The 24,322-nt window shown below is 47.9% G+C and overlaps 1 protein-coding gene across 6 annotated transcripts in view; it reads right to left on the reverse strand.

Annotated features, from left to right (window-relative positions):
* The window catches only part of spock3 (SPARC (osteonectin), cwcv and kazal like domains proteoglycan 3), an 818,297-nt gene that overhangs the window by 285,953 nt on the left and 508,022 nt on the right, over nucleotides 1-24,322 (reverse strand). For all 6 annotated transcript variants that reach the window (XM_085962121.1, XM_085962113.1, XM_085962105.1 and 3 more), the window contains exon 5: nucleotides 9,867-9,981. In XM_085962121.1, the coding sequence (XP_085818247.1) occupies nucleotides 9,867-9,981 (115 nt within the window). The remainder of the gene's footprint in view (nucleotides 1-9,866; nucleotides 9,982-24,322) is intronic.

Here is a 24,322-nt window from a genome sequence, read left to right on the forward strand (position 1 = left end):
ACATATATGGCCCAATCTTCGAGGTCACTATCAAAGGTGCTAATATTCCCGTGTTTAGGCATTGTAGATTTGCAATTTCTCAGATTTTATTTTCTTTACTTGTTATCAAAGATGGCGGCTTCCCGCTCTTGCCGTCGTCCTCCGCCCACAAAATGGCGGTTTTCCCACGCTTGGCGGTCTTCACCCGTCCCCCGACGCCGTCTCCCTTCAGCCCTCGAGTGCGGCCCTTATCTTCGCCGCGATCGATAGCCCGCGCTGTGCACCGCGACTCTCGCACCTTGAGCTTCTGCAGCCGCCGCGCCTTTCAGTCCGAGTGCGGCTCTTATCTTTGGTCCCGATCGCTGGCCCGGCTGCGCCCCTCACTTCAAAGCGGCCCGGCCCTTATCTGCCGATCGCTATCGCCCTACCTCTCTCTCTTCCCCAGTCCTGTCTTTTCTCCGGTTCACAAGCTGATGGAGGCTTCAGGGTCCTAATGCCTGTCACTTCCAGTCGCTGGAAGCTGTCAGGATTTCTGCTGCCCTTCAGTTTTGAGTGGGGTGTTGAGGATTGAAACCTCTCTTCAACGTCCTGTCTTTGGACGAAGCCGCCTGGAATAACTGCCGCAGGGTAAGAGCCTGACTCGTCGCCAGTGTTAAGTATGTGTATTGTATTGAACAATTAACACAAAGACTTAAACGTATAACTCAAACAGGTCTTTACTGGTTGGAGGTAGGGACTATACATAGGTCTTTACTTCATGCCCACAGGCGGGAACTGAGGGGAATCAGTACCCACAGTACTATTTATACCCCTATGGCCAGGAGTGGTACTGCGTATCACTACGCCCAACAAGTAGTGCAGTCCTGTCCATAGGTTCAAAGTAGCACACATATTACATACACAACACATTTCACCTGAACAACAGGGGGTGATGTACAGCATTGGAGGCCTTGGTACAGGGGGTCGGTAGGAGGAGACAGGTCCTCTACCCATAGGGTGCCAGGAGCTCTTCGAGACAGGCAGTGGGAACAGATAGCTGAAGTGGTCAGTGCCACCAGTCATTCCCCTAGGACCTGGATCTAGTGATGGAAGAAGTTTAATGTTCTCACACGAGTGGTCAAGGTCAGTGAATGCATCCTCAAATGCCATATCCCACCAACTGTACCACTAGCCTCACACACTGCTCAATGCACCACACCCCCAGCACTCACCTACCAACAATCGCCATCAATAACGACTCATACCTCACAATCATACCTTCACCTCACCCTCACACACTTATCACTATTGCAAGCCTCACACCCACATCTCACACCTTGCATACAATGCCAACTTTTCAACCATGACAGGCACATCACCCAAACTTCTCCTAGAGTACAGAGCCTCTGGGACCTCCCGGATGCAGCGATGGACAGCAAACTGAGAGATGTTTGCTATGTCACCTGTTCCAGCCTGGAAGGATCCATTGGCGAACAAATTCAGGGCCACGGTTGCCTTGAGGACCACTGGCAGAGCCATCGACACCCTGCTCTGAGGCAGCAGGTCTGGTTCCAAGAGGTGGCAGAGTTCTGTGACCACCTCCTTGGTAAAGCGGAGCCGCTGAACACACTGCTCCTGGTTTAGGTGCAGGTAGGAGAAGTGCTCCCTGAAAACACTAGGTGGGTAAGGCTGCTGAGAGCCCTCCTCCCTATCCCTCTGTGAGCAGCTTGTCTTTGCTGCCTGTCCTCCATCTCCCTGTCATGCTGCAGCGCCAGGCAGAATGCAAGTAGAGCCCCCATGACTGGGAGCAAGTGGTGTAGTCAGAGGCCTTCCAGTTGCAGCCAATGCATTCCCAACATCCAGCAGCACTCCCTGCACACTTTAACAATGTTATAAATGTCTTCCACAAGCCAGTATTCATATAAATTCTGCAAGAGCCAGTATAAGAGAAATAATCAAATTAACTGCGTTGGATGTATCCATTTAAATAGGGCTGGTGGGGGGGTGGTCCCTTGCGCAGCTGAATGCATGTTCAACTGTGTGTGTTTAGGAGAGGGCATTGATTGGAACCGCGATGTCCAAAATGGCAGGCCATGACTCAAATCAGCGTTACACACTGGCTGACATCTCTGCCTACTCTGCATACTGCCGGCGCATGCACGTCCCGCCCATGCTATCGTCCTCACCAAGATGGTGGACAGTGCCGAAAGTGAGCAGAAGCGAGGTGGTCACCATTTTTTTCTCCAAACCAGCCTTAGCTGCTGGTGCGAAGGTACCGAATTTTGTGGCCTAAGTGCCAGCAGGAAAAACATAACAAAAATAATGATCAAAAATAGACTAGAAATGACTGAAGTACTAAAAGGTTGGAGTTACTTATCTGTGCTCTTTAAATCAGCCATCAGCACATCTGATTCTCTAGCAACCTTGGATGCCCATTTCACCTGGACAACAGGAGGTGACGTACTGGACAGATATAGCCCCAAATGCATATGTTAATGAAGGGCCTACATGTTTGAGGTGGGTGTTTCCAATGCTGCTGCTCAAACTACGGAAACAGAATGCCTGCCCATTTTCTGCTACTAGTAATCCAGTTAACATTGCTACAATGGGTTGCCAGCAGCAAAACATCCAGGATTAAAGGTCCACATGTTTCAAGTATCAAACAGCATTGCTTTTTGTTGACTTCGGTACAGAAAATCTACTGGACTACATGTTTTAATTCAATTTTATTTGCCATATATAACCAGTACAAGTACAATTACAATGGAATGCTTACTCCCCGTAGGGACGCGTCAGCTATACATACAGCGCCGCGTTCAGAGAGTCAATACAATGTCATACCCAGTCACTGACAAATATGTTCGCAATGACACGTGCTTGCTATATTGTAAAAAATTACAAAGATAGTTGTGGTAAACCACTTTTGTCGTTCACTATCGTTACACTATAGTTATCACTGTTATATCGTTACTCTATGGTTATCACTGTTCTATCGTTACTCTATGGTTATCACTGTTCACACTGTTGTATCACTATACGAGGTCGCCTCTTGTCACGCTGTTATACCTGGGCTGACCACTGCTGACTCCGCCCATGGCTCCACCTACCTGCCCAGGTAGAAAGGTGGTCGACTGGCTGGTATTCCTCCTTGTTGGATCCGATCACCCACGAGGGTGGGCTCTGTTATTTAGCCAATAAAAACCTATAGTTACTTTCTTAACTCGTCGCTTTTCATTGGATGAATTGATAGGTATATCAATTTTATTGGCTAAATTTTAAAATGTCGACACTTGACCAGTCAAACGACCAGCCAAGCGACCAGCCAGACGCCCAGCTACAACAGCCACAGCAGCCAGCCTGGCTGCGAGCCCTCCGACCACCGTACCTGGATCTAAACCCACAGGCAGCAAACTCAGCCCTCGACTTCGAACACTGGCTGAGCTGTTTCGAATCCTACCTGGGAGAATCCGGCGTGCCTCAGAAATCCATGCTAAGAGTTCTGACCGCCCAAGTGAGCCCTAAAGTATTCGCACTCATCCGGGACCTTAAAACATACGAAGCCGCCATCAACCTGCTGAAACAACAGTACCGGAGCCCGGTAAACTCCATGTATGCCAGACACCTCCTAAGATCCCGCCCGCAACAGCCAGGAGAGTCGGTAGATGAATTTTTACGGGCGCTACAAGCACTCGGCAGGGACTGTGACTTTAAAGCGGTATCAGCGGCAGAAAATACTGAAGATAATGTCCGCGATGCCTTCGTGAAAGGCCTGCGGTCCGACTACGCACGGCAAAGACTTCTTGAAGCAAAGGACCTTGACCTGAACACAGCTGCAGCCCTCGCTCGCTCCCTAGAAGTGGCCCATCGGGACCTCGAGGCGTACTCCAGGTACAGTAATTTGTGACCCTGGGACTCGGGACCGACCCCGACCGCGATACCCCTCGCAGCGCCGCCCCTGGGACCTACCTCTGCGTCGGCGTCCCGGACCCGATCGGGACCGCCACCCCCGGTACCGGCTGCGACTTCGGACCCCCGCGATCGGGCCGCCGGCTGCTTCTTCTGTGGCCAGGCGAAACATCCTAGGGCGCGCTGCCCAGCGAGAAACGCGACGTGCTCAAGCTGCCTGAAGAAAGGCCACTTTGCAAAGGCCTGCAGAGGCCAACAGAGATCAACAGAGGCCAGCAGTGCCTCATGCGAGTTGTGGGGGCGGCCATCTTCCATCAAGGCCACAGATGCCAGCATCCCCACACGTGAGAGTCATGGGGGTGGCCATCTTTGATCCAGGCAACCGACACCAGCAGTGCCTCATGTGAGTTGTGGGGGCAGCCATCTTCTCCGCCATTTTGTCCAACCTCGTGGGCGCCGCCATTTTACCCTCCACGCTCGACCGCCACCTCGCCTCCGGACTCGACCACCGCCTCACCCGCAGACTACGGCAGCTCGCTGAGCCACACACTAGCCTCCGTCACACTGGACCAAGCCCGCCCGCACAACCTGTCCAAGTCCATGATGGACATCAAAGTAAACGGCCGCGCCACGACCTGCCTGTTCGACAGCGGAAGCACGGAGAGTTTCATCCACCCAGACACGGTGAGCCACTACTCCCTCACTGTCCGGCCAACGCGCAACCGGATCTCGATGGCATCGAGGTCCCACGCCACAGACATCAGCGGCTACTGTGTCGTGACCCTGTCGGTTAAGGGTACGGAGTATAAAAATTTTAAACTCCTCGTCCTCCCCCAGCTCTGCGCTGCCGTCCTACTAGGGCTGGACTTCCAATCCCACCTCCAAAGCATCACTCTAGCATACGGCGGACCCCTCCCCCCACTCACAGTCGACAACCAGCAGCCTTTAAACCGCCCACCGCGTAACACCTGCGGCCTATCCACCCTCAAGGTCCCGCCACCTTCCCTGTTCGCTAACCTCACCCCCGACTGCAAACCCGTCGCTACCAAGAGCAGGCGGTACAGCGCCGGGGACAGAGCCTTCATTAGCTCTGAGGTGCAGCGTCTCCTGAAGGAGGGCATCATCGAGGGGAGCAGCAGCCCCTGGCGTGCCCAGGTCGTGGTCGTTAAGACCGGCAATAAAAACCGCCTGGTCATCGACTACAGCCAGACCATAAACCGGTACACCCAGCTGGACGCATACTCCCTTCCCCGCATATCTGATATGGTCAATCAGATTGCACATTACCGAGTATTCTCTACCATCGACCTTAAGTCGGCCCACCACCAACTCCCTATCCGCCCTGAGGACCGCCAGTATACCGCCTTCGAGGCGAATGGCCGCCTCTACCACTTCCTTAGGGTTCCCTTCGGCGTCACCAACAGGGTTTCGGTCTTCCAAAGGGAGATGGACCGGATGGTTGACCAGAACAGGCTGCACGCCACGTTCCCCTATCTAGATAACGTCACCATCTGTGGCCGCGACCGGCAGGACCATGATGTTAATCTGGAGAGATTCCTCCGTACGGCCCAACGGCTGAACCTCACCTACAATAAGGAGAAATGTGTGTTTAACACCTCACGCCTTGCCATCCTCGGCTGCGTAGTAGAGGACGGACTCATCGGCCCCGACCCCGAAAGAATGCGCCCCCTCATGGAGTTACCCCTCCCCCACTGCCCAAAGGCACTTAAGAGAACCCTGGGGCTCTTCGCCTACTATGCCCAATGGGTGCCCAATTATGCGGACAAAGCCAGACCCCTCATGAAGTCCACATCCTTCCCCCTTACGGAGGAAGCGTGCGCTGCCTTCTCCCTCATTAAGGGAGACATTGCTAAGGCCACAATGCACGCGGTGGATGAGTCCATCCCCTTCCAAGTGGAGAGCGATGCATCCGACTTCGCCCTAGCCGCTACCCTTAACCAGGAGGGGAGACCGGTGGCCTTCTTCTCAAGGACCCTACAGGGCCCTGAGATCCGACACTCGTCGGTCGAGAAGGAGGCCCAGGCGATTGTGGAGGCTGTACGACGCTGGAGGCACTACCTGGCAGGCAAACGATTTACCCTCCTCACCGACCAGCGTTCGGTCGCTTTTATGTTTAATAACAAGCTGAGGGGTAAAATCAAGAACGACAAGATCTTGAGGTGGAGAATCGAACTCTCCACCTATGATTATGATATCTTGTACCGGCCAGGTAAGCTGAACGAACCCCCCCTGATGCTCTATCACGAATTACATGCGCCAACGCGCAAATTGATAGACTTCAGACCCTCCACAACGACCTCTGCCACCCCAGAGTCACCAGACTTTACCACTTCATTAAGGCCCGCAACCTGCCCTACTCCATCGAGGAGGTCAGGACCATGACCAGGAACTGCCAGACCTGTGCCGAGTGCAAACCGCATTTCTTTAGGCCGGACAGAGCAAGCCTGATCAAGGCCACCCGCCCCTTCGAGCGCTTGAGCATCGATTTTAAGGGGCCCCTCCCGTCCTCTGACCGTAATGTGTACTTCCTCAACATTGTTGATGAGTACTCCCGTTTCCCCTTCGCCTTCCCCTGCCCAGACATGACCAGTACCACGGTCATTAAATGCCTGAACGACCTCTTCGCCTTGTTCGGGTTCCCAAACTATATACATAGTGACCGGGGCTCCTCCTTCATGAGCGAGGAACTCCGCCAGTTCCTACTAGCAAGAGGTATTGCTGCAAGCAGGACCACCAGCTACAACCCTCGAGGGAACGGCCAGGTGGAAAGAGAGAACGCGACTGTATGGAAGGCCGTCCTCTTAGCCTTAAAGTCTAAGGGCCTCCCAACCTCCCGCTGGCAGGAAGTCCTCCCGGCAGCGCTGCATTCCATCCGGTCACTACTTTGCACTGCCATTAACGCCACCCCCCATGAACGAATGTTTGTTTTCCCCAGGAAGTCGACTACGGGAACCACACTACCAACCTGGCTGACCTCTCCGGGGCCCGTCCTGCTGCGAAAGCACGTGAGGGCCCATAAAACGGACCCCCTGGTCGAGAGGGTGAACCTCCTGCACGCCAACCCTCAGTACGCCTATGTGGCATACCCAGAGGGGCGGGAGGACACAGTCTCCTTGCGAGACCTCGCACCCTCGGGCATTCCGGAGACACCACCTTCACCCCCCCCCCACCCCCCCCGATTCCAGCTCAGGTAGACGGCATGCCGGAACCCCACGAGCCCTCGCCGACCACGCAGACACCAGCATCACCACCGGAGAATGCAACACCGCCGCTGCGACGATCGGAAAGGCTTACGAGGCCTCCGGACAGACTGACATACCAGAACTGGTAGTACACATCACCCTGCCGGACTCAAATCTAAACAAGGGGTGAATGTGGTAAACCACTTTTGTCGTTCACTATCGTTACACTATAGTTATCACTGTTATATTGTTACTCTATGGTTATCACTGTTCACACTGTTGTATCACTATACGAGGTCGCCTCTTGTCACGCTGTTATACCTGGGCTGACCACTGCTGACTCCGCCCATGGCTCCACCTACCTGCCCAGGTATAAAGGTGGTCGACTGGCTGGTATTCCTCCTTCCTTGTTGGATCCGATCACCCACGAGGGTGGGCTCTGTTATTTAGCCAATAAAAACCTATAGTTACTTTCTTAACTCGTCGCTTTTCATTGGATGAATTGATAGGTATATCAATAGTGCTGTAGTTTGACTGCATAATCAAAATAATTCATGCCTGAAGTAACAATATCTCTGTTCTTCAATGTCAATCCTTCAGTTGCAGCAACATTTGCCTTTGGATTAACTTAAATGAGGCACATGCTGTAAGATACATTCAACTTGCACAGTAGCTGGTATTTGTTTCATGTCACAAATTAGAAGAGTTTGTAAATGACAGTGAACAATACGCTGGGGTCAGGGTGGCAGTTTGGGTTAGGAGCCATGTTCTTTCATATTTGAAAGCTCAATTTGAACCCAGCCCAAACTGATAGAATGAAAGGCTCCTCCATTAGCTCTTAAGAATCTTATATGAAATGAGTTTGGGGCAATCTCAAACCAGTTCTTAGTGGATATAGGTCAGCACAAAACTAGCAATATCTCAGAGAGGCCATAAGGATATCCAGTGTAAGAATTATTTTAAAAAGTTCTTTTTTAAGTTGGAACTAACATACATTGTGGAGGCAAAGTAAAAAAAACGTTTGTCTCTGTACCTAACCGAGAATTGTTTGATCCTGAAAATGAATCTTCAATGTGGAAATAATTTGCTTAGTAACGTAATTAAAAATGTATCTATTTTCATGTTCATGTTCAATGTATCTCTTCTTGCCATTAAATTGTTTGGACACTTTAGGATTTTTAATTTTTTTAATCAATTTTAGTGTTTACCACGGTACGGAATTTCAGTCCTGGAGAGTGGAACAGATGTTCTCCTTCACTCAAAGTACAGAATTTTCTAGAAATTGATTCACCACAGAAGTAGGAGCCCTTCACCACATCTTATTTTTCTTAAGCTAGAACATTGGCAGAATACTCAAACGTATACATGATTAGCAGGACAGTCCAGCCTCTCCTTGACTTGTGGCATCAGTATTCAGCAGGCCAGCTACTCCATGTAATTTCTGCCTCTATGCATGACTGACCTTGCTCTAGAAAGCTGTTAGTGTCAGAATTCAGCCATTTCTCCTTGCTCTCCTTCCACTGTTCTCCAGTGAGGGAAAACAAAATAACAGTCCTCGGATATGTGACTATCTCAACGTTCATAAGGATTAATTAATTTTGGCATAGTGAGGATGTGAGCAGGACAAAGAACATGTAGGGATGCATATTTTCAGTTTAGCAGAAAGAAGAAAGGAAAGTTCAAAGAAGCACTGACCATAGCAGTGTCGATAAAATAGAGAGAGGCAAGGAAGTTTGTGATGAAGAGAGAAGCTGGTCACGTCCCCAGGCAATACTGACTGAGGTTATGTTAGAATATTTTTAAATGGTTTAAATGGTCAAGTATCCCAGTGTGCTTTGCTTCAACATTTTAGCCAGAGAGCGAATATAGAGAAAAGGGGAAGTTGAGTTTTGTCTCTGTACATGAACAAAAAAGGCAGTTTGGAAGCTAAAAGACAGAGAATGCTGAAGTTCCAAAACTATGATAAATACCCAGGTCAAGAGATGGCCCATACCAAGATAAAGGACCAGTTGCTGGAAGACACCAACATACCACAGTAACTGATAGCAATGAGATACTGCTAAGGCAGTCAGAACTATGGAGGCTTGCAAGGCCATAAGTAGATAAAGACTGGCCTATGCAAAGCTTGTAGGACAGAGTTGGAGGCCGAAGAGATTAGTAGATTGCATAAACAGCTCAAGTGTGGCGTCAGATTGGTGGGATACTGTTATGAGTCCGTGCAGCCCAAGGTAGCCGAATAGTATAAGGGTAGAACCTGTTCCCTCCAAAAGATAGAGTGCTCTCGTGGGCAGTTGGGAGCCCTTTCACCTTAATGGTAGCCCACGAAGCAGCAAGTCTGATCAGCTTGAACGTCATGGAGGAAACAGGTTGTATTAATTGCTTTTCATTTAATGTAATACTGTAGAATAGTTGTATAAGAATAATACTGTTATTAGTCAATGTATATTACAGCTTGTTGTTTAAAACCACTTGGGCCTGAATCAGGTGGAGGTTATTGTTGCAGGACTAACAACCCTTTGTTGTGACCATAATCACAGGAAATTCACTAACATTGGCGTCTCCTGGGTGGGCTCGAGTTAAAGGTTTAAAAATAACAGGTGTTGCAGTTTTTGTAAATACAACCAAATATATATTATGAGTAGAATCATCCTATAATTTTATTATCAATGCATCAGGAATTGAGGCCAACAAGTGTACTTCCACGTTATTAAAACATTTTTTTTTATAAAGAACAAAAAAATCCTTTCTTACAGCAAAATCCCAAAGTGTCTTATGTTTTCCTTGTCAATATATCCTTACCAGGGAAGAGTAGACATGGCCATCTGTTCCACATACAGGATTAGGATGAACCACTGGACAAGGTTTGCAGTTTGCTCCTTTCCGTTGCTTGTGGGCCAGGTCAGTTTCTTTCATACTACACAGAAAATAAGAAGTGCAAAAATTGTCATTTTTTTCTCATAAACTGCTGTTAATGCCTTTTTTTTCAGATGAATAATATTATGCTAAAAATTGCATAATTTGCATTAATTGCAAAAATTAAGAACAAAGTCAAGCCCATTGAAGCTCATGCCTCTTGTAGCCAACCTCTTTTTTAATATCCAACTGCATTTTGAACATCCCTAATATTTATTATCTCCACTATCATGCCTGGCAAATTATTCCAAACATTTATTACTCTTAATAAAGACTTTTTCCTAATAACTGTTTCAAATTTGTTTTTCACAAATTTTAAATGTATGTCTTTTGATCCTATTTTCTTGTCTTGAAGTAATATTCTGGGTTTATCTTATTCTATCATGTAATATTTAATATACATTGATAAGGTCCCCTACTTAACCACTTTTCTTTTCTGTAGAGCTTGAATTTCTCCAATCTTTTCCCGTAGCCTTTCTTTTTTATACTTGGGATCACCTCGTTCCTCTACAGTGTATGTACATGTTTTCTGGCATAGTGACTACAATTGCACACCGAGCTCGACATGTGGTCTGAGAAGTGCTTGGTAGAGGCTTAGTATAAGTTCCAAAGACTTATAGTGGTTTATTTTATGAATTATTGCTCCCAATTCACAGGATAGAAGCACATACTGCAAATTCAGGTATGAAGGTCAGAATGCCCTGTGCGATTTCTGTCTATTAAAATGAAGAGACAGAAAATTGTGCAGGGCTTGTTGCTTCTGCGCTTGATTTCATAATATTTAGCTGTTACGCTATTGTTCTGGTTATATATTCCAGCACTCTATTTGCTTTATTTGAATTGCTTTGCCACTGAATCTCAGATATCAAAAGTGATGAGTCCACTATATTCCTGCAGGTCGCTTTTGAAGTCTCCCTGAGCAAATTAAATTCCGATGCACATTTTCTTGACAAATGTATAATACTTTACATTTATTTATGTTAAGTTTCATTTGCCATTTGTCTGCCAATTGCATAACCAATCTAAATCCTTCTGCAAATATTTTCATATTTCCTCTCCCTATTTTAATAACTTCAGAAAATTTGACACTTCCATTTTGTTTCAATATCCACGTCATCAATATAGATTAGAAACAACTACGGTCGAAGCACTGACCCCCTGATAAATTCCACTCAACACTTCTCCTTAGTATGACTATATGGTAATGATTCTTGTTTTCAGGTCCAAACAGTTCTGCCTGAATTTTGACTAAATTCAGTCCCCCTTAACATTTCAACCAAGTCTGGAGTGAACATTGACATTCCCATCCCAAGCAGGCAGGAGCTTCTTTCATTTCTTCAAAAGGGCCATGGAAAGTCCCACACCATCTCTTGGCTGATGAGCATTCTGGAAGCCAAGTCCACCTAAGAAATTTGGTGTTTAGGGTTGCTAAGAGCGGACTTCTCAGTCGGGTGATTAATTCAAGGACAAGATTTTGAAAGTAAAGCCTAGGTTTTTGAGACAGACTCCCAGCTACTGCATGGCCGCCCCACCTATGGTGGTAAGGGGAAGGAAAATCATTGCAACAGTAGAGTGGCTCCCAGGGCTGTAGTGAAAAAGGTATTTTTTAAATTACGTTTTAAAAGTGTATCTTCTCTGAGTAATCGGTCACTCTTCAGCTGATTCCACTTGGCTTGGCAGCCCTTTAGCACTCATGCCCCTCTGCCAGGAATGCAATGGTCATTCCTGATGGTCAGCATTGCTATGGTATAAATGACAGGGAACACATCGGATGACATACTCCTTTTTATCACTAACATTTCAACATATCCGTCTTTAGTATTGAACATCAGCTGTCATTACTAGTAGAAAATCACAAAAGTGGGATGGCTCCCTGACCCAGTTGCAGAGAAAATTGTGATCTTTGTATTTTTTGGTCAATTATGGGCACTTTTTGAAAATACTTTTGTTGTTTTTTGCTTTCATTCTGCACGAAGGCTTTCATGGCCCTTTGTCCCTTGTTTAATTATTATGTACTTGCCACTGGTTTCCTTTACTGGCACCAAAGGGTTTTCCAATGGAATGCCTCTGAGTTTGAAAGAGGAAGAACGCCTGCAGAAAGAATCTAGGTAGGTCAGGCTATCCAAGAGGTGTTCAGTGCCTGATCAGGAGGAGCAGTAGTCGAAAGGGATGGAGGGGGTGAGTGATGGCCTGTGTTCTTTAAATGTGGGGTAAGGAGGAACACTCGTGTCCTTTGCTTGTTCTCTTGAGTTTTAGTGACGTTCAAAATAAAAACCGTGGTTTACTAATTTTCAGTGCATTTATCAAGATTTTTTGGGGGGCCAATTTTTCACACAAAGTAAAACCTGAAAAATTTGGCTTTTTAAATTGGCAATAGAACAGATTTTAAGGCCAGAATCTTCCCCCAAAAAATGGGTGGGTTTGGAGCGTGGGGGCAGTTAAATTGTTAAAAATGGGATTCCCGACCTGATCCCACCTCCAACCCACCCACTTCTGGTTTTAATGCAGCCGGGACAGGGGTGGACGGGCGACCAATTTAAATATTATAATAAGGCTGGAAGTCTCTTTGGTTACCTCCATTTTGTGTTTAACTGCATGTAGACAGGTTTCACACAATTCGAGAAACCCGGCAGTTAAACCGAGGCGGGAACTGCTGCATCCAGGAGGTAAATGACTTTATACCTACCTCCTGGATCCAGGGTCCCTCCCTAATCTACCCCCCGCGATCGGAGACCACACCACGAGGTCTCCGATCACCCCCCAGGCCTCACACCCCCACCATGAGGACTCCCCCCCACACCACCGATGATGCTGAGGTTGGCCATAATCCTCCGGTGGCCGGCCCTGATCCTCTCACAACCACCGCCCCCCCCCCCATGCCGATGCTCCCGCCGACTCCCCTCCCGCCGATCCCGCTGATCCCTGGTCGCCTCCAATCCCCAGCCAACCTCCCCCCTGCCCCTCTGACCCCTGGCTGACTCCAATCCCCGACCGACCCGCACCCACCCCACCACCACCCCTGCTGATCGATGGCCGACTCCCCTCCCGCCGACCCCGCTAATCCCTGGCCGATTCCAATCCTCTTCCCAACCACCGCCCCCCCTCCCCCCGGCGCCGATCCTCCGACCGCCACCCCCTGCCGATCCCAGATCTGGCTCCCCTGATCCTCCCCTGCCGATCCCCAAACCCTTCCACGATCCCTGACCGAGCCCCTGCCGATCCACAACCCCTGCCCCCCCAATCTTCCCCCTGACCGAGCCCTCGCTCCCTCTTAATCTGTCTGGCTGCGAGCAGGAAACCACGGTCTCACATGCAAATTAGGCCCTGCCGTTAAAGTCAGCAGGACCTGCAGGAAACCCAGCCTTCCAGATTTGCCGCCCGCCTCAGAAGACCCCCACCCCGAACCCACCTACCAGCAGAAAATTGTAGACTAAGGGTTTGTATGTATCTGTCAAATACTAAGTTTGACGGAATAGTTTTGAAAGCCAGTAATGATTCTTAGGGGAAAAATTGGGTTGCTTTGCGCCTCCTATTAGCGCCATGAGGTTAGCGCCAGCGGTAGCTAGTAGTGCCCCGCGGCGCTGCACCTCCGGTAATGACGTCATCGCCGTGCATAGCGCCCCGCTCGCGCCCTGGCAGCAAACTTCAGTCACGCCCCCGACCTACCATCAGATAATGGCCCGTATTTTCTGATCGCAAGCCTCCCGTGGGCGGAGGCCTGCGATCTGGAAAAATCGGCGCCCTTACCTCAGGGCTTCCGGGATGCACACGCTTCCGCTCCTGGGCCTCACCAAACTTGAAGTGCGCAGGGCCCACGTATCCCAGAGGCGCAGGTAGTTCGCAGTGTCCCTGGAATCACGTGGGCCATGGGGAGCCAATCACAGAAGGGAATCTCCTTTCATACATTTGACAGAAAGACCTGTCAAATATATGAATGGAGATCAATGAAAAAACATAGTAAAATTTTAAGTAAATTAATAAAAAAAAAATCACATTTTTAAAATGACTTGAAATTACAATAAATTAAGGGAGAGAAATTGGGTGGAGCCGTAAACGGGGCGCCAAGCTCGCCTGGGCGCCGGATTTAGCGCAGCGTTTGGAGCAGTAGCGACCGCCGGAAATTCAGCTTGAGCGCCCCAAGAGGGACACGGGTCGAGGCTCGAGGCGCTCCGTGTCCCTCTTAGGGCGCTGAAACTGAATATCGCAGCGCAATGTGCCGCAGCGCCACACGCTGTGGCACGGCACGCTGCGGTACTGCAGGCCTTCCTCCCATTCTTAAGGGGGAGGGGCCTGCACCAGCGCAATCGGAGATCGCGAGTGCCGGCAAAAGAGCCCGGCACCGAGGAGAAGTGCCGGGCTCTCGGAAAACAGCCGGCAATGCTGCGGGGGGCGATCAGGAGGCCGGAGACAGAGGTGCTGGCAGGCGGCTGCCAAAAAAATCAGCCACCCCGCACCTCCACCTTAATTTGCGCCACTGCCGCCACAGGAAGGCCCCGTGAACCGGGCGCCATTTGCGAACGGCGCTACAGAGGCGGTCGCTGCCAAATATCGAGATCGGGGCGGTAGCGGGGCGCTGCGCACACCGATGACATCATCGGAGGCAGCGCAGCGCAACAGGTTAACGCCGCCATTAGCACCCCAGCTAAATATCGCGGGAGGCGCGGCCAGTGGCGCTAAAGCCACTGAGTGCCCTCTTTAGGTGCTAACTGGTGGCGCAGCCCACCGAATTTCTAGGCCTAAGTATTTTAAACAAAAATTTAATTTTTTGAAAAAAAATAATTAAAGCTTTTTATGGGGCTAAAAATAAACTTACCTTTTTAAAAAAGTATTTTAAAATGCTAAATCAATGAAAAACATTTTTTTTAACTTTTTTCAACTCTTATCCTGGTAAAAGCAGGCCTTACGCCTGCTTTTACCAGGCATAATAATTGTAAGGGTTTTCTGTGGGCAGAGGGTCTCCAAAAAGCGGAACTATCGCCCACAGAGGCCCTTCTCCAGGGCAGCCAGTGGATCTGTGAAGAGCATTCTTGACAGATCGGAAATGCCGGTTTTCAGCGCATGCACTGTGCATGCCTGAAACTGACATTTCCGATGTCCCTACGGATGGGTACACCGCGCATACCCACCCGTAGGGATCGGAATATCTGGGCCGATATGTTTGACAGGGTCAGGGTGGCCTTTTTCTGGTCGCGGCGGTGCTAATTAAAGGGCAGGTGCTGGGCGGCCTTTTTGTTTGGGCTGCCTGCCAGCACCTGCCCACTTTCACCTCTTCATGAGGGGTGCCAGCCACGATCGGTCAGCCTGGCACTCCTCTTGAGTGCCGGGCTCTTTTCCCAGCACCCCGCTCCCCGGTGGTCCAGTTGAGCCCCAGTGCATGCTGTGCTAGGCCCCTCCCCTTTAATTACGGGAGGGAGGCCTGTAAAGCCGTGGCGTTACATGCCGATGCGCGTGGCGCTGTTGCATGTAGTGCTGCAATATTTAATGGTATCGCCCCCAAGAGGGAGGGGAACGCTTCTAGTAGCGCCCCGCCTCCTGCTTGGGGCGCTACCACTCAATTTACGGTGCGGGGGCGCTAACTTTGCCTCCTGCTTGGGGCACTACCACTCAATTTATGGTGCAGGGGCGCTAACTTTTTCGGTGCCTTAAAAGTAACGCCCCAGCGAAGTTAGCGCCCCAGAGGGGACGCGACCCAATTTTTCCCCCCCCTTAGTATTTTTTTTTCAGAAAATGTAACTTTAGTAAAATCTTTTTCTATTCCCAAAATAGAAGACAGTTCCCAAAATCACTTTCAAAAAATCCACAATATTCCCTTTAATAAGAGCATGTTGGAGGACAAGTTTAGTGGAAGAACTGGCACATTTAGCATTAATGTTACTGGAGTTTATAATTGTAACTGCAGCAGTTTAAAACCTCATTCTGTGTTATTTTTTGTTTCAGCTAGAGGTCATCATTACTTGAGTTAATACATATGCTTGGGCTAACTCTCACAGATTATTAGATCTCCTAAATAAAATGTTAATACTGTTTATTGCAGCCCCATCACCTGAACAGTCAGGCAAAGAATAATTGAAAAAAAGGTTCTGTTTCACTGATCATTGAAGGAACTGTGATTTACATGAGTAGACATTTCTGTTTCTACTCGTCCTGCTTGCACTGCTAACACTTGACTGTTCAACATGCTTTAATACACATGTCTCTTTTGCATGGCTAATGCATATTAATATTCTGTCCCCTAGGACTTGATCAGAAAATTGCAATTTCACACTTGAATGTAAGTTGGGCTCACTGGCCCAGAGTATTGCACCTAGGTCCACACATGTGCCACGGAAATGAAAGATTGCATCTACGTGATTTAAAATGCATGGGGCCTAGAAATTGGCTCACTTATTGCCACAAGTCACCATCGCGATCCGGTCTAAAAATGGCAGCCTCCACTCTAGCGCCATTCTATGGCGCAGGACTTGGCAGCCACCATTTTGTTAAGGGCCTTAGCGCTGGCCCTGGAAATATAAATTAAGAGAGGGGAACATCAGGTCACCTCAGTGAACTTGGACCTTAGCGCTGAGTTCACCGGTGGGTCCCAAGCTCGTCATGAAAACCCAGCGTTCAACAGACTGAGAGAGGCACTGTTAGCACCTCTGAAAGGGACACACACATCTTTCAGGTATGTTTGCATTTAACCTTTTGGACTGGATTTTTAAAATTTTATTGAAGCAGTGGCTTGGTGCAATACATGTTAAAAGCTTTTTTTTAAAGTGTGCAGAGAGTACAGCTGGATGCTTGCAAGGCCTCGGATGTTAAAGGAAGGCCTCTGAGAAGACAGAAAATGCTGGAAATACTCAGCAGGTCAGGCAACATCAGTGGAGAGAGAAACAGAGTTCACGTCTCATGTCAAGATGCTGCCTGACCTGCTGAGTATTTCCAGCATTTTATGCTTTTATTTCAGATTTACAGCTTCCGCTCGCAGAGGGAAGAGGAAGATGCAGAATAGGAAGACGCAGATGAGGAGGAAGCAGAAGGAAGGAGGCAACCGTTGTGGCCGGGATATCCGGGATGGAATCATCTGCCTGCGGTGCCAGTGACCACAACCCCAATTCCCCTTTCAGTATTTGACCCACATCTTACCTTCCCTCTGTTACTGACCATCACAGTGTCCTCTTGGCCACAATGCTGAAATAAAAGCCACCACAAAGCAAACTTTCCAATCCAACTTTATACATCTATCCGTCCAATATGACATCAAGAAATCAACACTTCACCCTTATGCATTCCCTTAGTAACTGTCTTGTGTGTGCCTTTGCCTATTGTACTGATGTTACACAGTGCTACCCCAGTGACTGCAGCATAGCTGGTGGAAGGCTGCTGACTTTCAGTGAGGGACACTGCAATGGCCTTGCTGGTCGACCTTGAGGAGCTGGTGGCTGGGAGTGTCAAATTGAGCGATGGTGTTTCTGTTTGTTGTTCACTCTCCTCTCTCTCTTCTTGGTCAACCACTGGCTGGGCAGGCTGCATTTCTTGGGTGTGAAATGAGGAAGGCACAAAGGTGGAGTTGTGCTGAAGGGAGGGTGGGAAAGCAAGAGGTGCATGCCAGAAGGAGGTTAATGTATGAGGATACCAGCATCTTATATCCTTTCAGCCCCGCCGCTGGCCAAGGGCTCAGTTGGTAGGTGAGCGATTGGGGGGTGGGGGGGCAGGTGGAGTCGTGCATTGAGAAGTGTGTGAGGCTAGTGATGCAGTTGGTAGGAGACGGCTTTTGAAGATGCATTCATTGACCTTGACCACTGGTCTGAGGTCATGAAGCTTCTTTGGGCACTGGAGCCAGGTGGTGGGGGCGACACTGCTGGCACATTAGCTAGTCCCAGTCCCTCGCCCTTTCCCTGTAGCCCTGCAAATTTTTTCTTTCAGGTACTTATCCAATTCCCTTTTGAATGTCACAATTGCGTCTGCCTCCACACCCTTTCAGGCAGTGCATTCCAGATCCTATCCACTTGCTGCGTAAACATTTTTGTCCTCATGTTGACTTTGGTTCTTTTGCCAGTCACCTTGAATCTGTGTCCTCTGGTTCTCGACCCTTCCGCCAATGGGAACAGTTTATCTCTATCTATTCTGTCTAGACCCCTCATGATTTTGAATACCTCTATCAAATCTCCTCTCAACCTTCTCTGCTCTAAGGAGAACAACCCCAGCTTCTCTAGTCTATCCACATAACTGAAGTCCCTCATTCCAGGGATAATTCTCGTAAATCTTTTCTGCACCCTCTCTGAGGCCTTCACATCCTTCCTAAAGTGCGGTGCCCAGAATTGGACACAATACTCCAGTGAGGCCGAACCAGTGTGTTATAAAGGTTCATCATAACTTGCTTGCTTTTGTACTCTAAGCCTCTATTTATGAAGCACAGTATCCTGTATGCTTTTTAAACACTTTCTCAACCTGCCCTGCCACCTTCAATGATTTGTGCACATATATCCCCAGGTCACTCTGTTCATGCACCCCCTTTAGGCTTGTACCCTTTAGTTTATATTGCCTCTCCTCGTTCTTCCTACCAAAATGTATCACTTCACACTTTTCTGTGTTAAATTTCATCTGCCACGTGTCTGCCCATTTCACAAGCCTGTCTATGCCTTCTTGAAGTCTATCACTATCCTCCTCACTGTGCACTCTACTTCCATTTACCCACCTTTGCACCACATTCCTTAATATGCTTACCTAACAAAATTCGATCTATCTCAGTTTTGAATTTTTCAATTGACCTAGCCGCAACAGCTTTCTGGGGAGAGTTCCAGATTTCCACTACCCTTTGTGGGAAGAAGTGCTTTCCTGACATTGCTCCTGAACGGCCTCGTTCTGATTTTAAGGTTATGCCCCATGTTCTCAACTACCGCACCAGAGGAAATAGTTTCTCTCTATCTACCTTATCAAAACCTTTAATCAGCTTCAATATCTCAATTAGATCATCCCTTAAGCTTCTATACTCAAGGGAATAAAAGCCTAGTCTATGAAACCTGTCCTCATGGTTTAACCCTTTTAGCCCCGGTATTTTTCTCGGGAAACTACAGTGCACCCGCTCCAAGGTTTCCTGAGGTGAGGCGTTCAAAACTGAATGCAGTACTCCAGATGTGGTCTAACCAGAGTTTTATACAACTGTAGCATAATTTCTACCCCTCTGTATTCCAGTTCCCCTCTACATTCCATTCGCTTGCTCAATTATTTTGTGTACCTATCCACTAGCTGTTAATGATTTCTGTACTTGGACCCTTAAATCTCCCTGCTCCTCCATAGTTCCAAGATTCTTAACATTTAGAAAATACTCTGATCTATCTATCTTAGGTCCAAAGTGCATGACTTCACACTTGCCAACATTGAATTCCATCTGCCACAGTTTTGCCCACTCACTATCAATGTCCCTTTGCAACTTCCTGCTGCCATCTCCATTACTTATTGAGCCACCTAACTTGGTTACCTCAGCAAACTTAGATGAAGGAATAGAGAGCCGTATATCCAAGTCATTGATAAATATAGTGTAAAGCTGAGCCCCCAGTGCAGATCGCTGGGGGACAACACTAGTCATGTCCTGCCAACTGGAGTACTTACCCATTATGTCAACTCTATGTCTCCTACCTCCTAACCAATTCCTTACCCATGTCACTAGGTTGCTTCCAATTCAAAGCGCTTTCATTTTTGCTAACAATCACTTGCGTGGAAGTTTATTGAATGCCTTCTGGAAGTCCATATAAATAACATTCATAGACACTCCATTATCTGCCATGTTAGTTACGTCCTCAAAAAATTAAACTAGCTTCATTAGATATGACTTACCTTTTACAAATCCATGCTGGCTCTCTCTGATCAGTTCATATTTATCCAAGTATTCAGTTACTCTGTCCCAATAACAGATTCTAGTAACTTCCCCTCAACAGACATTAAGACTAATAGGTCAAAAATTTCTTGGTTTCTCTCTCCCACCCTTCTTAAATAATGGTGTGACATTGACAATTTTCTAATCCAAGGGGATAATTCATGAATCAAGAGAGTCTTGGAAGATCATGACTAAAGCATCTACAATTTCCTCACCTACTTCTTTTAATACCGAGATGAAAACCATCAAGTCCTGGAGATTTGTCAATCTTTAGTTTCATTATTTTTTCCATTACCATTATTTTACTTATATTAAATCTAGTAGGTTCCTCCCCTTGAACTAATTTTAGTTTTCCTCATATCTCTGGTACTTTATTGTCTTCATGGACTGTGAAGACCAATACAAAGTAATTATTTAGCAAGTCTGCCATTTCTTTATTTTCAAATATCAACTGTGTCTGTATTTATGGGGCGCACTTTATCATTAGCTATCCTCTTTCTCTTAAAATACTTGTAAAAACTTTTAGTGTTATCCTTGCCATCCCTCATGTTTTTCTCGTATTCTCTTTTTGCAACTCATGGACTTTGAAGACGAATACAAGGTAATTTGACCGAGTGTGGCATCAAGGAGCCCTAGTAAAACTGAAGTCAATGGGAATAAGGGGGAAAACGCTCCACTGGCTGGAGTCATACCTAGCACAAAGATGGTTGTGGTGATTGAAAGTCAATCATCACAGCCCCAGGACATCGCTGCAGGAGTTCCTCAGGGCAGTGTCCTAGGCCCAACCATCTTCAGCTGCTTCATCAATGACCTTCGCTCCAATATAAGTTCAGAAATGTGGATGTTCGCTGATGACTGCACAGTGTTCAGTGCCATTCACAGCTCCTCAGATAATGAAGCAGTCCATGCTCGCATGCAACAAGACCTGGATGACGTTCAGGCTTGGGCTGATAAGTGGCAGGTAACATTCGCGCCACAGAAGTGCCAGGCAATGACTATCTCCAACAATGGTGTTCCATCCCACCATCAAACTCACCATGGACTACTCCTCAGAATCGGTTTCATTCTTGGACACACGAATCTCCATCAAAGACGGGCACCTCAGCACTTCACTCTACCGCAAGCCCACGGACAACCTCAGGATGCTCCACTTCTCCAGCTTCCACCCTAACCACGTTAAAGAAGCCATCCCCTATGGACAAGCCCTGCGAATACACAGGATCTGCTCAGACGAGGAGGAACACGATGGACACCTACAGATGCTGAAAGACGCCCTCGTAAGAACGGGATATGATGCTCGACTCGTCGATTGACAGTTCCGACGGGCCACAGCAAAAAATCGCATAGACCTCCTCAGAAGACAAACACGGGACACAACCAACAGAGTACCCTTCGTCGTCCAGTACTTTCCCGGAGCGGAGAAACTACGCCATGTTCTTCGCAGCCTTTAACATGTCATCGATGACGATGAACACCTCACTAAGGCCATCCCCACGCCTCCACTACTCGCCTTCAAACAGCCGCCTAACCTCAAACAGACCATTGTTCGCAGCAAATTACCCAGCTTTCAGGAGAACAGCAACCACGACACCACACAACCCTGCCACGGCAACCTCTGCAAGACATGCCAGATCATCAACACAGATACCATCATCACACGTGAGGACACCACCCACCAGGTACATGGTACATACTCATGTGACTCGGCCAACGTTGTCTACCTCATACGTTGCAGGAAAGGATGCCCCGGAGCATGGTACATCTGCGAGACCATGCAGACACTGCGACAACGGATGAACGGACACCGCGCAACAATCTCCAGGCAGGAGTGTTCCCTCCCAGTCGGGGAACACTTCAGCAGTCAAGGACATTCAGCCTCCGATCTTCAGGTAAGCATTCTCCAAGGCGGCCTTCGAGACACACGACAACGCAAAATCGTAGAGCATAAACTGATAGCCAAGTTCCGCATTCATGAGGACGGCCTCAACCGGGATCTTGGGTTCATGTCACGCTACATGTAACCCCACCTGACGTAGGGTCATCCAGACTCGAGTCGTCGTTGGCTTGTTCTCTCTACACAGATTCGGCCGGACCTGCTGTGATTTCCAGCAAAAAAAATGTTTTTTTTCTGTTTTTTGTTTTTCATACAGACCCCAGCATCTGCAACATTTGACCCCTTGTGACCCCACCTCATTGTTCTTTGATGTAATGTTTTCCTGACTAACCTGTTTGGACACCATTCACACCTTTGATTGCTGTGATTATCTCTCTGCCGAGGTGTGATAAATGGCAGTTAGAAAGATTACCTGTAATCATCTGGCATTATTCTCTGACTGTATAAGTTGTGTCTTTATGCATCTCTCAACTTCACCTGACGAAGGAGCAGCGCTCCGAAAGCTTGCGATTTCAAATAAAACTGTTGGACTATAACCTGGTGTTGTGTGACTTCTTACATATCTCCAACAAGCGAGAGTCTAACCACCTCCCCTTGACATTCAACGGCATTACCATCACCGAATCCCCCACTATCAACATCCTGGGGGTCACCATTGACCAGAAATTTAACTGGACCAGCTACATAAATATTGTGGCAACAATAGCAGGTCAGAGGCTAGGTATTCTGTGGTGAGTGTCTCACCTCCTGACTCCCCAAAGCCTTTCCACCATCTACAAGGCACAAGTAAGGAGTGTGATGGTATACTCTCCACTTGCCTGGATGATTGCAGCTGCAACAACACAAGAAGCTCGACACCATCCAGGACAAAGCAGACCATTTGATTGGTACCCCATGCACCAGCTTAAACATTCACTCCCTCCACCACCAGCGTACCATGGCTGCAGTGTCTACCATCTACAAGATGCAGTGCAGCAACTTGCCAAGGCTTCTTCAGCAGCACCTCCCAAACCCGTGACCTCTTCCACCTAGAAGGCCAAGGGCAGCAGGCGCATGGGAACACCACCACCTCTATGTTCCCCTCCAAGTCACACACCATCCTGAATTAGAAGTATATTGCCATTCCTTCATCGTCGCTGGTTAAAAATCCTGGAACTCCCTACCTAACAGCACTGTGGGAGTACCTTCACCACATGTACTGCAGCGGTTCAAGAAGGCGGCTCACCACCACAAAGGCAACTAGGGATGGGCAATAAATGCTGGCCTTGCCAGCGATGCCCAGATCCGATAAGCACATTTAAAAAATATTATTTAACTGTTCTTTCTCTTTCTCTCAATACGTGGGATCGCCATTATTCTTTGCATTTGTGTAAGCCCTTTCTTTTAGTGTTATACATCTTTCACCTCTTTTGTTGACCAAGGTTGTTTAACTACAATAGCCAGATGTTCCCTTACCATTAGATTGTCCACTAAATCTTGCTCATTACTCAACATGAAATCTAGTTTGGCCTGTCCTCTTGTTGGTTCAAGAACATATTGGCCCGGATTTTGCAGTCAGCAGTGAAGGAACGGCGCTCGTCTTTCACTACGCTGACAGTTGCCCACAGAGTTTTCGATGACTTTTGAGCAGAGACTTTGGGGGCAAAATTTCCCTTGCTTGTGTCTCTGGTGGGAGGTGCTAATGGGGTGTGAATGGCTTTCGGCCCCCCGAGACGATAACTGTGCCTCCCATGAAATTCCGCGGGAGGTTAGCGGCGGCGCTACCAGGTAGCACCCCGATCTTCTGCATCCAGTGCTAACTTTCCAAACATTTTTTACTTAGCACCCCAATGGCCCTCTAGGGGAATTTCACCCCCTTTCTGTCATCAGGCGTCTGAGCCATCGCGGCGCCCTCTATAGGGGATCTGGAACCTGTGTGAGCGGGGAAAGCAAAAGTGTGGCTCTTCAACCAATCAGATTGAAGAATCCTCACTGAGCCATGCAGAGTCTAAACCAAGAAGTATAAATTAGATATAAATCAGGTATAGAAAGCGAAATTAAAATTGGGAAAGAAAGATGGGATTAACAGAGAGATAAAAGAGACAGACTTGAAAAAGCAAAAACAAAATGTAATTTTTTTTAAATTGCCAACACTAATTAAATTCTGAAGGCTCAAGCGGAACATAAACGCTGGCATGGACTTGTTGGGCCAAATGGTCCGTTTCTGTGCTGCATATTCTATGTAATTCTATGAATTTGACTCCACACTTGCAAAATTAAATTTTCAGGTCCAGAGAGGTTGTTTGGCAGTAATTATGACTTATCACGGCGTTAAAAATTCACTTACACCTGAATGCACCAGCCCTAACTTCCTGTGTGTTTTGGCAATGTACTGTTATAGCGCAGCCTGTGGAGGAGCAGGGTAACTCGGACAGCAACCTCCGTATTTCTGTATTTAACTGTGCATGTGGCGTTCTCCAGAAGTTGCTGTCCGATTTACTCTATAATAATGGTGAACGCTGTTAGCCTCACCGTTATTCTCAACGCAAAATCTGGGTCAAAGTTCCAGAAAACGTCTCAAATATTACTCAAGAAATTTGCTGCCTTTGGGAC

The sequence above is a fragment of the Somniosus microcephalus genome, chromosome 2, assembly GCF_052327205.1.
Source record: "Somniosus microcephalus isolate GS21.2 chromosome 2, FLI_Smic_1.0, whole genome shotgun sequence".
NCBI classification, from domain to species: domain Eukaryota; kingdom Metazoa; phylum Chordata; class Chondrichthyes; order Squaliformes; family Somniosidae; genus Somniosus; species Somniosus microcephalus.